The 17462-nt window shown below is 35.0% G+C and overlaps 1 protein-coding gene and 1 pseudogene across 2 annotated transcripts; both read right to left on the bottom strand.

Moving 5' to 3' along the window:
* Positions 1–574: 574 nt before the first annotated feature.
* On the bottom strand, positions 575–2962 carry LOC143599923 (uncharacterized). The gene is made up of 2 exons (XM_077077751.1): positions 2559–2962; positions 575–943 (listed from the first exon to the last, which is right to left on the bottom strand). The coding sequence occupies exons 1-2, from the start codon at positions 2874–2876 to the stop codon at positions 815–817; spliced, it is 447 nt and encodes a 148-aa protein (XP_076933866.1). The 5' UTR covers positions 2877–2962; the 3' UTR covers positions 575–814.
* A 7435-nt stretch (positions 2963–10397) lies between these two features.
* Positions 10398–13367, bottom strand: LOC143599921 (uncharacterized; annotated as a pseudogene). Its single transcript, XR_013147381.1, has 3 exons — positions 12970–13367; positions 11459–11796; positions 10398–11144 (listed from the first exon to the last, which is right to left on the bottom strand). The product of XR_013147381.1 is annotated as an uncharacterized LOC143599921 (transcript).
* Between the last annotated feature and the right edge of the window lie 4095 nt (positions 13368–17462).

The raw sequence follows: 17462 nt of genomic DNA, 5'->3' as shown, positions 1-17462 counted from the left end.
CATATGTCTTAACATTAAAACAATGATCTTTAACCATTACCAAAAATTAACAGCAAATGCAAGGTTGGTGAATGAGTTGAGTAAGTTTATACAGTTAAAAACCATTTTCTTTTACATCAACAACTTTATGGGATATCTTCGGGTCCTCGTTAGAAGCGCAGAAGGTAACAAAGCCCCGGGAAAGTAATTGCTTAAACCCGAAAAGAAGTTTCTTTATACATTGAATTACAGCTCCTTTGGTTTGTTCGGAAGACTAGAAACACGTCGGTTTTTGTACTAGACAATTTCGGACAACACAAATAGCTGCCAACATCTCTAGCTGATTACAGAGTTTTGTTTTTATGATTTTTGTTGGTACTTACTGTCACTCTAATAGATGGTTTCGGTTTTGTCCGGTATGATAAAAAATCCTGTGTCCAGTTTTGTTATCATCTATTAACCTACATCTATGGTGGTCCATGTTATGCATGTCATTGTGTCAAGTTTCATCACTTATTAACAAAATAAACTAAGGTTGTAAAGCTCGGAATGTGTAAAAGATCACAATCCAACAATTAAAAAGAACGAAACAAGAAACACGAAAGGGGTGCATATATAATTCGTGAAGCATAATAACATATGCAGAAACCGTTCAGAAGTAAAGCGATCCAAGAAAGCATAAAAGCTAAGGGAACAAGTTCTCAAAACACCTAACAGACAAACGCTACAAAAAGAAGTTGGGGTACTATCCTTCCTTTCTTACTAGTACTAATAATAATATCATCAACCACCCAAAAGAAGGTCTCCATTTACACAAAAACGGGTTCTTACGACCCTAATTTTCTACCTTCTTGAAGTGAGGACTGATTAGCCCCGCAATCTCAAGAAACCCGACTTGATCCCTTTCTCCAAAGATTTTCTTCAGCTTGTCGTCGCACATGATAACCCTCTTGTTGTTTGGATCCTGTATACACAACTCAAATTATAACATAACAGACTAAGCAATGCTAAAATTCATAATCTATCAACTAAAGAGACTAGATTAAGCATGCGGTACATGGAAGCTAGGGTCTCATACAAACAGTTGAAAAACTCCAAGTTAAACTTCAAGTTCTATCAATTATAACTGAAGCTAAAGCTTAGGGGTGCAAACGAGCCAAGTCGCTCGTGAAGTACTCGAGATCGGCTCGCAAAAAGCTCGAATTGAGCTTAGCTTAAACAAGCTCAAGCTCAAACCAAAAACAAGGCTATTGTTTATATAAACTTTTTTACTTAATATAATATATTTTTATAAGCTTAAAATAAAAATAATTATAAAATACATTTTAGGTCATATATAAATTTTATAATTAAGATATATCTAAAAATAAATATAAATACTAATAGAATAACTAATAAATAATAAACGAGTCGAGCACGAGCTTGAAAAACTACTCACAAGCCAAGCTCGAGCCTCAGCTCGGCTAGTTTACACCACTACTAAAGCTTAATGTTGTCACTTGTCATTCTCACAGTCCATGTGTATAAGCAAGCTAGGGCCTCATATGAAAAGTTCAAAGACTTGAATACATTTAAACTACAAAATACATCAATTATGTCAAATTTGAGAAAAAAACAGACCACCACAGTGTCGTATGAACAATTCAAAAACTAGAAAATGGAATATAGTTTCAACTGAATCTTCAAAATCCATCAATCATTACGGAAACTTAAACTCATCGTTGTCAATTATGTCCATGGCATGAGTATAAGCAAGCTAGTGTTTCATATGAACAGTTCAAAAACTAGAAAGTAGAAACCATATTTAAAATCCAATTTAAACTTTCAAAATTCATAAATCATTAAGAAACTAAAACTTAACTTTGTCAATGACTCAATTCCAAAATAAAATATAAAACCTAGATGTGCAGACAAGCTGAGCTACTCAAGCTTAGGTCGATAAATAGCTCAAAACAACCCAAGCTTTTTCGAACTTGAGCCAAGCCTGAGCCTGAAAATAAAGCACGATTTGTTATCAAGCCCGAGCTCAAGCCTCGAATGAGAAGCCCGTTGCTTGTCGAGCCATAAAGAGACCGAGCTTAAACAAACAAGCTCACAAGCCAAGCTCGAGCCTTTTTAAGTCAAAACAAGCTATCCAAACCACAGTATTACAAAACAAAACCATCAAAAACTGAAAATAAGTACAATCGTATATCTACTAATCGATAATAACAAACGAGCCAAGTCCGACCTTAAACAAACAAGTTCAAGCTTCGGATAAAAGCTTAACATGAGCTCTTGTAAGCCAAAACAAGCTTTTCAAACTACAGTATAAGCAAAAGCTAGAGCTTCATTTCATATACATATATAACAATAAAACTATCAGAAACTGAACTTATAATAATAATAATAATAATAATAATAACAATAACAATAACAATAACAATAATAATAATAATAATAATAATAATAATCTGTAAGTCAAACTCGAGCTTTTATAAGTCAAAACAAGTTAATCACATTTCAAACCACAATATAAGCAAGCTAGGGTTTCAAATACACATATATGAATAATAATAATAATAATAAAACTTTTATACCTGCAGTCCATTCTCCTTAATATGAGCCCAAATAACCTTCAGCACCTCCGTACGCGGAATCTCCGTTCGTCCTCCAAGGAACTCCCTCATTTCCGATGACACCGGTCTAGGCTTCGAGAATCCACGCGGCGCACGCTTCTTCGTCTCGGTCACCGGTTCAGAAGCAGTCGCGTAAGTAACCGCCGTCCGTACAAGCTTATTATTATTACCGGTCAACGGCCGAAACGACGTCGGTTGGATAAACATCAAGGAGGATGGAGAGGTGGTTAACGACGGTGTGACGGCGGTTGAGAACAAACCTAACGGTAAGGAGGCCATGGGGATTGGATTGGATTGGATTGAGTGGAATTGAGTGTGTGTTGAAAAGATAAGACTGAGCGAAATGAGAATAATAAGAATTGGGGGTTTTAGGGAAAGTAACGTTTGAAATATCAAACCGCTTATGGGCCTTAATGGGCTTTACCTGTCCAATTTCTAATGAATCAAGTAACTAGAAGTCTAGAGGTGCTTAAATCGGGTTTTCCTGATATGACCAGCCAGTCCAGGTATTGGGAATAAATGTGCACACAGAAACCGGTTAACCGATTTCTAATCGGTTTGTACCTGATTTTTTAATCGGTTACTTACTGGTTCAATCCTAACTGGTTACTAACTGATCCTAACCGCTGATTAGTAACCGGTTTATATTATTGATTTCCAAACCGGTTAATAGAACCGGTTAACCAATTTTTTTAATTATTATTTATTAAAAATCGGGTGTTTTTCAGTTATTAACCGGTCCGGTATAACCGGTTACCACCCGACCTGAAAAACCGATCTAACCTGTTGATTCCCTAAAAAAATCGGTTAGCATATTAACCGAGTAATGGTTAACCGGTTAACCAATTTGTGCACCTCTAACTGGGAATACTCTGGTCGGGTTTGGCTTCGGGAATTGTCTCTAAAAAATCATACCTTATGCACAGGTTCGGATTGGGTATAGTTACGGGTATTTGAATACCCTATTTCTGGGTATTGAAAAAACCCATTTTTTGGGTTTTTTTTTTTATTTGTCGGGTATGGATTGTGTTTTTAAAGGACTACGTTTTTTGGGGTATTTTTCAGTCATATTTTGGGTAATTTCATGTATGGATCGGGTATTAGAAAAACCTGATTTTTGGGTAAAACTGGGTACGAATCGGGTCCGGTTATGGGTAGGGGTTTTTGTATTAAAATGCATACCCTATTCGTACCCTGTGGGTAGGGTCGGATCCGGGTTTAAGTTGTAAAACCCTAGGTATAAAAAACTTGATTCCGGGTTTGGGTTTTTTTTGCACCTCTAGAGATAACCGTTTGTTCCGGTGAGGTCGTCATCCCGTTGAAAACTATACCGAAACATCCTCATGCGCTAGGGTTGTGCATGGTTTGGTTTGGTTTGTTTATTAGCCATAACCAAAATCGAAGGTTTTCGGTTAATCAATCCAGTTTATTCAGTTAGTTTGTCGGTTTTTATTTGGTTCGGTTAATAACTAAATTGAACTTAGGCTGAAGTATTTTGGGTTTGTGTTGGACTTACGAGTTTAACCAAATAATAATTTCACAACTGTTGGACTTTTGGGTTCGTGGGTTTGGCCCAATAAAAGTTTCACAGCCATTTTGGATTCATCAAGTTCCAATTCCAATTTCCAAATCCTGTTTATTATTATATAATTTGAATTACCCTTTTCCAACATGTAATTTATTCAGTTTTAACCAAAATTGTAAGCTTAACCATAAATTAAGATTTTAGAAGAAGGCAAACTGAACTGTCTGTGCTTGTTGGATCGGCTGAACCGACGAGTGTTCACGGTTTAACGCTTTTATAAATAAAAAAAAAGTTACTCTTCTGTTAAAGAGCATAATTTCATATTAATTTTCTAAAAAAAGACGATAAGACTTATTCATGAATACATTATGCATAAATTTATATTCCAAAATTTGAAAATGAAATAACAAATGTTAAACGATTACATATATCAAACCATAAATAGTAAACCATACAATACATGCTTCGACTTTTATAACTTAATTACTTTAGTTTAAAATTGGTAACCAGCTTAGTTATTTATACGTTTAGTGGGTATAATTTTATACCAAATAAATACCACCAACCTTGGACCATGGTCAAATCTCCAGCCACCATCATCATTACCTGAAGAGGTAGGTCCCAGCAGAGCCCAGTTGGACCCGCAACACTCACCTTAAACAGGGACGTCTGCGCAGAGACCAACTGGATCCGCAGGACCAACCATGCTCAGAGACGTGACGTCCTTACGCGCAGTACGCAAGCTGGTCCCGCAGGAAATGCCTCCCAATGGTGAAGGACTCCGCCTGTCCCCGCAGCCTCGGATACAAGCCATTAGGGAAGGCCACCCGCGCAGCATGGCTACACGCACAAGGCACTTAGCTCTCGATCATTCAGTGTCACCTGAAGGAATGAGCAAAGCCGGGAGCAATCCCGCACAGAGGCGGGAGGGGGAATACTCCCGCCCAAATAAGCCAGTCTGTATACTGAAGGATCTTTTACTGTACCTGACGAGGTATGGGCGAAAGATCTGATCAGGGATACGACAGCTCACTGATACAGTATGGCGAGCAGCATGCTCCTATACTGTGTCACTATTAGCCGCTGCCTACTCACCAACTACTGTCATACCACGTACGTAGCCGGCAGTTGGTGGAAAGGGAATAGTATACAGCAGGCCTGGTCACTATCAGCCGCTGCCTACCCACCAACTACCAGCAGGGCACGTGCGTAGGCTACTGTTGATGAACAGGAACACTGTTGCAGCCGGCCATACCTCCTTGGAAACCTACCTTCGGCTATAAATACCCCAAATGGTATGATCATCTGGACACATTACATTATCTTATATCATCATAATATACCTGATATCTGCTCTAGCAATCTCTTAATATACTTTTATATTTAAAGAGCAATCTAGTCTGATTCTCACGCCGGAGGGTGGTCACAAGGAGGAACCCCCCCCCCCCCTTCTCAGTGACGAGCTCACGGTGTCTGTTTTGCAGGTTATCAGAAGAACCATCTTCCAAGGGTCTAACCCCTCGTGGGAAACAGCTATCCAACCCCCAGGTTACCAGTAATCTGTCCGGGGTCCGGTTAGTGTTTCTTCATTGGCGCCATCCGTGCATAAAGCTAGAACTACAATTTTCTCCAGTTTTTTCAAACTTTTACAAAGATGGTTAGAGAAATTCCGGTAACCACAACCCCAGCTACTGGGGGGAATACCGGCAACACAGTTTTTACGAACACTACCCCCGGCTACAGAAGCCGGGGCAAGTGAAGTAAATTTTACGAACACTACCCCACTTACCAAAGCTGGGGCCAAAACCTCCGATAATCCGACATCGTCACGATGCTGATCGGAGCAAATACTGTGACTTTCACAAGACAAAGGGCCACAACACTGAAGAATGCATAGATGTAAAAGACATGGTCGAAGCATTTGTCAGAGATGGGACGCTCGCGCACCTCGTGGCGCAATAAAGGCTGAGCAGGCGGATGCGTGTAGAACCCCAGCTGGGGAAAACGAATAAAAATTCCAGCTTCAACATTGAGACTACATGCTGCGTAAAGAACGAGATCCCGAACCAGGTGCGTATCGGCTCGATGGCGCTCCCATCCCAACATGGAAGGGAGCTCATTTACACAGTTTGCATGTAAATCAATTCCAATTTGTAAAGAAAAGGCCAAGAGCCACTTCTAATGGAAATGATTCTCTTTAGAACATCGAAGCTGATGATTTTACATTTATACTTTTCTGAACATTGGTAATGGCATTCACATTATGTGAAGTCGTTGCGTGGGAAGGCGGTTCTACCCGCACAAACCCAATAATGTGAAAAAAAAAAAAAAAAAAAAACCTTCACGCAGGTCAGTTGAAGGAGAGGTTCAGCACCCAAAAATGAAAGTGCAGGTCTATCCGCACGAATCATAATGGGGAAACTGAACAATAACCTATTGACAACCGCGCGTCGAACGGTTCAAAACAAAATTCTCAAAAGGATGAGGAAAACCTACACGCAGGTCAGATATGGGTAAAGTTTTGCCATCCTACTAAGTGCAAGTGACGGTTCTACCCGCACAATCACGAAAGAGGAAGCAAAACTTCACACCTATTATCAACCACGTTCAAAGGTTAACTTATCCTCAAAGGATGAGGAAAACCTACACGCAGGTCAGATATGGGTAAAGTTTTGCCATCCTACTAAGTGCAAGTGACGGTTCTACCCGCACAATCACGAAAGAGGAAGCAAAACTTCACACCTATTATCAACCACGTTCAAAGGTTAACTTATCCTCAAAGGATGAGGAAAACCTACACGCAGGTCAGATATGGGTAAAGTTTTGCCATCCTACTAAGTGCAAGTGACGGTTCTACCCGCACAATCACGAAAGAGGAAGCAAAACTTCACACCTATTATCAACCACGTTCAAAGGTTAACTTATCCTCAAAGGATGAGGAAAACCTACACGCAGGTCAGATATGGGTAAAGTTTTGCCATCCTACTAAGTGCAAGTGACGGTTCTACCCGCACAATCACGAAAGAGGAAGCAAAACTTCACACCTATTATCAACCACGTTCAAAGGTTCACTTATCCTCAAAAGATGAGGAAAACCTACACGCAGGTCAGATATAGGTTTAAAGTTAAGCCATCCTACTAAGTGCAAGTGACGGTCCTATCCGCACAATCACGAAAGAGGAAGCGAAACTTTAATCCATTATCAACCACGTTCAAAGGTTAACTTATCATAATGCCTTAGAAATTTCGAAGAAAGATAAGGAAAACCTACACGCAGGTCAGATGAAGGTTAAAGTTTAGCCATCCTACCAAGTGCAAGTGACGGTTCTACCCGCACAATCACGAAGGAGGAAGCGAAACTTTAACCCATTATCAACCACGTTCAAAGGTTAACTTATTCTAAACACTTGGAAAATTGCTAATTTAAACTAAGTATGCAAGTCATAAGTTTATAAAGCAAGGAACCCAGAGAAGGAAATAACAATCTTAGCAAAAAGATTAATATTCCAAATAATATATTACAAGAATGGCCGGGTAACTACCCGCCTAAAAGAATAAAACTATACAAGTCTATCTTAGCAATGGGAAGGGATCTTCAGGATCAAGCTTCAGGGCCGCTTCCACTTGGACCCGCTCCGTCAGAAGAACGGGGTGGTTCGAGGAACGCTTTGAGGACAGCTAACCCATCATCAGCAACAGCTACTTCGTCCACCTTTTCCACCACTGGATGCGGGAAGGCGGCGTATTGGTTCAATGCTTGGTCATAAATGGCTTCGGTATCCACATCGAACAAAGGGAAGTTGGAAGGCGGGACGCCTTTCTCAACAAACCCTAGACCAAGCAGGAAGCCGGCCTTTTCCCCATCCTCATGAGAAGCGTTGAGGGCTGCGCTCATAGCATCATCGTAAGAGGTCTCTGAAAAGACCCGACGCACAACCTACAAAGAAAAAATACAAGTATTAGAACCTTTTCTTACAAAAGAAAAGCGTGAAGATAAAGCTAAACATACCTGAGACAACGCTTCTCGAAGAAGCCACTGGAGGGCAGCTTGAGCTTCGTTATGGGCGCGTTCGGCTTCGCTCTTGTTAAGGTTGGCAAGTAAAACTTCCTTTGCGGCAGCCTCTTCGACGCCCTTAAGCTTCCGCTCGGTGTGGTCAAGCACCCCCCTCTGGTCCAAGATTTCCTGGAGTTTCTTGGCATCTTCCATTGCCAAGGCATCATGAGCGCGTTGGAGAGCCTCTAATTTGGCCTTGAGCTCCTCATTCTCCACACGCAAAGGCTCAGCAACGGCTTCAGCCTTGGCAGCCCTCTCGGTTGCGTTTCGCGCAGTCTCCCTGGCCAGCCGAAGCTGTTCATTCACAGCTTGGGCAGCCTTGGAACGGGCCTCGAGTCGCGCCTGAACTTCAACCTCGAGGGCCTTGAAGGCCTTCTCCTTGTCGGCGGCAGCTGCCGCCAGCTGTTGGTTCTCCTCCCGAAGAGCACGCGCCTCAGATACGTCCTTGGCGCGAGCTGCTTTCAACTTGTCGTTTTCACGACAAAGCAGCTCGACGCGCGGCTGCATCCGGGCCTGGAGAACCCGAAGCTCATTGGTTAGCCTACCCTCCTGGTAGCTAACCATGGCTTCCCCCAACGCACCCGGGGGAGCAGCGTGGCGAGCCCAGTCCACGCACTCCACAGGTGTGCGAAGGGTTGTTCCTCGGCGGATGTTCCATCGTGGAACATACACTTCATTGGAATCCGACACTGCAAAAGAAACAAAAGCAGTAAGGAAAAGATAATAAAAAAAAAACATAAGGGAAAAAGAAAGGAACCCTACGCACCTGTAGGGTCACAAGGAGGAACCCCCCCCCCCCTTCTCAGTGACGAGCTCACGGTGTCTGTTTTGCAGGTTATCAGAAGAACCATCTTCCAAGGGTCTAACCCCTCGTGGGAAACAGCTATCCAACCCCCAGGTTACCAGTAATCTGTCCGGGGTCCGGTTAGTGTTTCTTCATTACCCCCTCTTGTCTTTGGGCTTCCTGAGTTTATTGTGTCACATGCTCTAGTTTAAAACTGTGGTCCTAATTTTCAAAACTCCAATTACAATAGATTCCATTAAAATCCAACAATTTCAATGGGAAATGAAAACCAGTTTAATTCCACATCAAAACCTTCAAGTCTCACAAAAATCCCACCTACAATATTGAAAACACAGTTGAGCCGTGAGAGCATCATCACAACCTTTGCCCACAAACCCCACTTCACTTCATTTATAATCATTTTGCCTTTCACTACAAAATTATTAAATAAATAATGCATATGTCTTGTGTTATTAATATTATAGATATTATTTTCTTACTTAAATGTACAATACATGCATATGTTGTCTAATAATTATCCTCACATCATAAGAAAACAAAAACACGTTGAACAACTTGACAGACCACTCGAGATCTGATTGATAAAAAGCGCCTTATCACGCTTGAGTCAAAAATAAAGCTTGTTTAGTTGTTGAGCCCATGCTCGAGCCCTGGATGGGAAGATCGTTTAGGCCCGTCAAGTCTTAACGAGCCTTAAGTATTTCTAAGTTATATCACTTTTGAACTTCTATGTGTTAATCGAGCTGAACATAGGGTTGTTATGGTTTTATTTTATAAAAAGAATATATAAAAATATAACTAAAAATGTATACAAATTAATACATGCATAATAAATGAGCCGAGCTCAAGCATGAAAAACATCACTCACGATAGCTCGAATAGAGCAGAGCTCATGCTCTCAAAAGTGAAAACAAGCCAAGCTCGAGTCCAGTCGAGCTCGAACTTGGCTCATTCGTACGATACTTGCCCAAAGAAAGATAAAAATATTTATTTTAACTTAAATACTAGAATACAAAATACTTGCTTATCCATCAAACATATGAAAAGACCTGTCTATCTTGTATACAAACATCAACAATAACAATCTTTGTAGATTACAATCAACAATCAAATATGCAAATCCTGTAGTCACACAAATGGCAAAAACAGGTGACAATTATATAATTGAAGAATACTAAATTCCATATATAGATATGTCTAGTAAAATCAACTGAATTGAAAAGGTATAAGGATATGACATGTGAGCAAACACATGTTGAAGAATCTTTTACATATCAACATGTCACCAAACATGATAAAAGATTGAAAGAAACAACATATGACATATTCATATGATGATAATGTTATCTCCCAACACAAAATAATAAACCAAATATTCTTTTCTTTTTTTCATAACATGTTCTTTGTCACCATTCATTCATTAAAAAAAAACACTAATTTATGGAAGCTATAATCTAAAATAAACTCCCATTAAAATGCAACTTTATTTAACCCTAACTCCTACCATCTAAAACTTATAGTAAGATGTTAGTTAAACTACCATGTTGATATAAACATGTTCATTAAACTTCAGTCTTCCAAACCACATTTCCGATATTACCCTCGTGCGCAACTTTACCACACTGACCACTTTTTCCTCGAGGGAGATCCGACGCTTCACTAACCGATCCAGATCTCAAATCAGCCGGAGGGATAAAACAGTCATTTGACAAGCCCGGGACATTAAATGCAACTTCCTCAATGGTCCAAGCCTCTTCCATTCAAGTTTTCGTATGACTCATCGCCACCTCACCAAACCTGAAAAGTGTGACCACTGACCGACCCGAGTGTGCGATCATGATCCCGTCCACAGGGCGGTAATCATTTAAAGACGAGTTTATGGTGGTTTCCCAGTAGACTGCGTCACCACCGTTGGTTTGAATACGAGTTAAATGTGAATCCTCCATGTGAATAATTAGGCCCGTTTTTTGACTGAAGAAACCAAATAACACGTGACGAATTATCTCAGTGGGACCCTCACTCCTTGCTTTTAATGTTTGTGGGTCCGCGGTTTGTTTAAGAATGAAGCAATCTTCACCGTTGATCTTTTTCTCCCCTATGCATTTTGCGTCAACAAACATACTTGCAGTCGTCCGAGGATCAAGACCCTGCGTGATCAACATACTTTTATTAGAACAACAACAACAACAACAACAACAACAACAACATAATAATAATAATAATAATAATAATAATAATAATAATAACTTTTAAAATTTATTAGTCAATTTCCAAAGTTTACCCTTAAACACACACAACTAACATTAATAAACAATATTTATGAACCCAACTTTCAAGGGCATTATTGTCATTTGGCAAGCAAAAAAAAACAATAATTTAATCTACTGTTTTTCAAATTAAGACAGTTTGACCGGGACGGAGGGAGTAATAATAAAATTAATAATAATAATAATAGTATTATTTATTACTTGAAGAGCGCGATTAGGGGTCTAGGGGGGCCTTTAGAGGCGTGAGCACCGAGCCAAGGGGTGTGTCTCCAAACGAGTTTCCCGTTGCAGCCAGCGTGAACCTTGCTTCCACCAACGGCTAGCTCAACGTACCACATATCAGGGTTCATTTGAGATAGAACAAACCCTCCAGACTCGGCTGCTTTTGCACCGTGCTTATATTTAACCACTCGTGATGCAGTTTCAAATTCAGATGCAACCATCTTCACTTTGCCCATTGCGTAAGCGTTTTTAATCGAGTTTTGAAGCTTTTGCCCTCCGGATGCAGCTGTGTATTGTTGTATTATGTATTGAGCAGTTGAAGTTTCCTGTAAAAAAATAAAATCACCAATCAAAAAAACAAATGAAGTTAAATGACTAAGAGTGTAAAGCAGCTTGTTTCATTCAATAAATAAACAAAGACACTAACAGTAGTAACTTAACTATAACAAGTAACTAACTATTTTATTTATGATAACTTAAGTGTTCCAAAAAAGATATACATCCCTAATTCCCTACCATATCAACCTAAAAGGTCAACTTATTAAAATATAAAATGAATAGTATTAGTTTATTATTAAGTTATGAATCAACATGTTGAAAGAAAAAGTACCACTTGCAAGAATAATGTAACCTGAGACATTATTTTAATATTATAGTTTACAAACTAGAAAACTACAAGTTAAATATTTGAAACCATTAGACAAATATTGCTTTAAGATCTTAAAAAACCTATTTTTATCAAAAAAAAAAAAGAACAAAAAAGTAGTGAAAACATTACCAACTTTCCAACAACCACAAGTCTCAATGTCTCATATATATGTATGCACTTTTAAAAGCAGGAAAAAAAACAATTTTATCCAAATGTTTTGACTTTTGAAAAAATTAATTGTTAATTCAAGGTACAAAAGGTGTTAATATTATCCCCACCAAACCACTTTTTAGAACCATTTGTTTAATTCAGATATCAGTTTATGAAAATGACTGTAAAAAGTGAAATCTATCCAGATCATATCTTCTATAAATTGACTCACTGAGATGAGTTCTAACACAAAATAAACAATAAAAAATCATCCAGATATTAAAAAATAAAATAATATCATCCAATCATTAAAATCATCCAAAAAATAAAAATAAAATCATCCAAAAAATAAAAAAAAAAATCATCCAAATATTAAAAAAAACAGTAAAAATCATCCAAAAATTGAATAAAAAACATCCATTTGAAAAATAAAAATAAATTCATCCAAAAATAAAATAAAGATAATAATAATAATATTGATAAAACCATACAAAAACTTAAAAAAGAGAACAAAAGCATCTAAATAATTTTTTTGTTTTTGAAAAGAAAAAAAACAACAAAATCATCTTAAATTTTTTTAAAAAAAAATCATCTAAAAACGGTAAAAATACCCCTTAAAAAGGCCATTAAAACCAAACATTATTAAAAAAACAACAATAATAATAATAATAATAATAATAATAATAATAACAATACTTACAATGGGAGTATCTTTAATACTCAAATGCGGCACCGGCTCGCCGGCGCTGCCACTCACCGGCGCAAGCGGCGCACCCATCACCCCAATCAACAGCCTCAAATCCGACGACCTTTGCCTACACGTCACCGATGACGTCATCGACGGCGTCCTAGCCAACTGACCCTTAACCCAGCTCCCAATCCCCGACCCGACCCGTTTCATATCCCCAGCTTCCGGGTCGGGTCCTTCAATCAACGGAGCTAAAGGGGTTTCAGTGTTTAAACTCCCGGATCTTTTAATATTAATATTATTAATAGTGTCCGGTGGCACGTGCGACTTGGCACGTGACCGGGAAGGTGATGAGGATAGGCTGCGGCGGAGAGATGAGAAGAAGCCTTGTTTACGTTCCATTGTGGGTTATTATTATTATTATTATTATTATTATTATTATTATTATTATTGGAGATGAATGAAATGAAAATGAAAGTGTATATATATAATAATATGGTGTTATTATTATTAATGATGAGGTGTTTTTATGTGGGTATTGATTGAAGGTGTATGTTGAGTTGCAGGGATGAATTGGAGGAAATGATAATGATAATAATAATAATAATAAGTGCAAGGCGGGTATGGCAATTGCAGTGATGAACTGCGAGAAGAATGGTGTTGCTTTCACACACACTGAACGTTTAACAAACACAATATAATATTACTAGGATAGTACCCGTGTTACACACGGGTTAGAAATAGATCAATAACAAAATTAATATAGACAACCATAAAATTTTATAAATAAACAACCATATATTAATATTAGGATGTCCTAAACAAAATATTAGAGAGTAACATTGTCAAGTAAAAAGTTAATAGTTACACAAACTTGTCTATATTAACAAATTTATGAAAATATTTAAATCGTATTATCTCAGTATGAACTTCAAAATTTTCCGTCCAAAAACAAAAGCATTTTGCTATAAAACCTGAAAAACAAAACAAACCATTCAACCTAATTAATTAAGTATTAAATTAAAATGTTAATGTATTTCATAATGAGTTTATGTTAACATTAATATCTAGAAGATTATGTAAAACTAAAACAAAATGTGTGAATGTAATAATTACCATATAAAAATAGACAATCATAAAATTTCACAAGAAAACATTTAGAAAATCATAAAATTTAACATAACTTTATAACCACAATCTTATAAATTCATATATATTTTTTTTTAAATGCAACAAACTGATCATCAAAATCATAATATTTTTTAACTGTCATATTAAAGAAACACACATAATAAACATAACTTGGTAACCAAACTATTGATCATTCATATTGTCTTAATACAAGCTTAAACTAAGACAAACTAAATATACACATAAAAAGGATAGACCAAAATAAGATCTAAACATGTCGGAGTCAAATTTACCAATCATCAACTTCTTCAAAATTTCACCAAATAAGCAAATTACCTTCACAACTTGACAAACAAAATAAACGATTATAGAAGTTTATTGTATGTTTTTTGAAAGTTTCTAGTTATGAAACTTTAATAGAAAACACAAAGTAAACAATGAAAGTAAAAAATTTAGAGTAATCAACTACATAACTAAGTTATTGGTAATTTTATCTTTAGATTCCAAAGTGTTTGGAAGATAATCAAAATTTGACTCATATTTATCACACTCTAACAATCATTTTACCTTCTCACTAACTTCATTTTCCAAATCCAAATGTGCTCTTTCTTTTATAACATTAGCAAGCTTGAAGTTATCAAAATCTCTTAAAAGAAACAGATCATTGGATTCTAATATTGATTTAGGATAGTACCCATGTTACACATGGTGCAACATATTTAAAAACATGATATATATATATATGTAACATCATATGAATTTAATGAAATGTAAATGTTGTACTTGTAAATAAATGATACTTTTACATGAATTATAAGACATCGTAACTTACTTCAATCAAATACAAAAATATAACAAGACTAACAAAGATAAATGAAAAGTTAAAATATTTTATAACTTATATCATTAGTACAATAATAAGCAAACAAAGAAATTAGTCTTCAAATCAATAAAACAACTCTACAACGTCGAACGAACAAAACTTTTATCTCAATTTTGATTCAAAATATGAACTCTATCTAAGACATTTATTACACATCAATAACTTTAATATTTATTACTCTAAGATAGTACCCGTGCTTATTTGCACATCAATTTAAATCATTTATTACAAACCATGTTTAAATTAAATATTATCATCTTGAAAAACATTTATCACTAACTTCATTTTTCAAATTCAAGTGTGCCATTTCTTTTATAACATTAGCAAGTTTTAAGTGATCCAAATCTCTTAAAATAAACAGATCATTGGATTCCAATATTGATTTAGGATAGTATCCGTGTTACACACGGTGCAATATATTTAAAAACATGATATATATGTAACATCATATAAATTTAATGAAATGTAAATGTTATACTTATAAATAAATGATACTTTTACATTAATTATACGACATCATAACTTATTTTAATCAAATACAAAAACATAAAAAGACTAACAAAGATAAATGAAAAGTTAAAATATTCTATAACTTATATCATTAGCACAATAATAAGCAAACAAAGAAAATTAGTCTATAAATCAATAAAAAATTCTATAATGTCGATTCAACAAAACTTTTATCTCAATTTTAATTCTAAAGATGAACTTTATCTAAGATATTTATTACACATCAATAACTGTAATATTTATTACTCTAAGATGGTACCCGTGTTTATTTGCACATCAGTTTAAACCATTTATTGCAAACCATGTTTGAATTAAATATTACCATCTTGAAAAAAATTTAGCACTAACTTCATTTTCCAAATTCAAATGTTTCATTTATTTTATAACATTCGCAAGCTTTAAGTGATCCAAATGTTTCATTTCTGTTATTTAAAAATTAAAAAGATTTAATATGAATGGTAAAAAATATTTAATGTGAAAGGTCAAATACTTAAATCGGTTGGAAATTTATTTAATTTATAACTTCTTCATTCGTTTTTTTAACAAATAAGGAAAGTTAAACCATATAAATTGTAATAATGGGATAATTAGGTTATTATTTCGGTCAAACCATATTAAGGAATGAGTTTATTAAAATGGAAAGAATTAAAAACATTAATAAAGGGTTATTCATTCGGTTTTAAAAAAAATGATTTGGAATAATTGTAAAATATAATCTCGAAAATGGTTAGTTAGAATAATTGTAAATTATGAAAGTGTAGAAATAAGATGTACAAATTTGACTTTCATACAAACATAAATGGTGCATTTCTTTTATAATATAATATGTAAATATATATTCCATGTTAATTTTAGTCAAATCATTATTATGGAAGATTAATTATCATTATTTCATTATTTACTTATTTATCGATTATGTAAAACATAATATTTATCGATTATGGAATAATTGTAAATTATAATCTGGAAAATGGTTGAAGGTTTGAATTGGTAAATATTAGTTATTTATAAAATTATATGGTTGTCTATAACGATTATGTATTTTTGTAAAATATGAAAGTGTAGAAATAAGATGTACATGAATTTGTAAAATATAATATAAATCGAAATGAGACATAATTTTGTAAATTAAAACATACTATAATATTACAGAGAAATCATGTCGTTTTTTACTCCGTATTATGTAAATTTTTGATTTTACATAACAACATTAGTAAAACATCTAATTATCTGTCTTTAATTCGTTTGAATATTTACTTATTTATTATTTAGTTATTTACTTAAAATTAACTTATTAACTTTAATATTTGAAGTAACAATATTTCATTTAAACTTTGACAATTAATTTATTGTTAATATAAAAACAATTAGCTTATTTACTTTAATATTAACTTCAATAGTTTCGAAAATCAATTTAGTCAACATATACCAAAAATATATGGATACTTTAATATTCAAACGACTTATCTTAATTCGTTTACTTATTTCCTTATTTACTTTAATAGCTTTAATATTTGAACTAACAATATACAATTTTAAACCTTGACAATTAATTTATTGTAAATATAAAAAGAATTAACTTGTTTACTTTAATATTAACTTCAAAGGTAAAAAAAATCAATTTAGTCAACATAAAAAAATCAATTAATATTTACTTTAATATTGTAAATATCTTTGAAGTAACAATATTCCATTTTAAACTTTGACAATTAATTTATTGTTAATATAAAAACAATTACCTTATTTACTTTAATATTAACTTCTATAGTTTCGAAAATCAATTTAGTCAAATATATCAAAAATATATGGATACTTTAATATTTAAACGACTTACCTTAATTCGTTTAATTATTTACTTATTTTCTTATTTACTTATTTACTTTATTAGATTTAATATTAGCTTTAATATATGAACTAACAATATACAATTTTAAACTTTGACAATTAATTTATTGTAAATATAAAAAGAATTAACTTATTT

Source organism: Bidens hawaiensis, unplaced genomic scaffold (assembly GCF_021521415.1).
Source record: "Bidens hawaiensis isolate Kalapana, Puna unplaced genomic scaffold, B.hawaiensis_p1.1 tig00053090_1, whole genome shotgun sequence".
NCBI lineage: Eukaryota > Viridiplantae > Streptophyta > Magnoliopsida > Asterales > Asteraceae > Bidens > Bidens hawaiensis.
The sequence above is the reverse complement of the archived record's forward strand: the minus strand, read 5'-3'. Positions and strand labels throughout refer to the sequence as shown.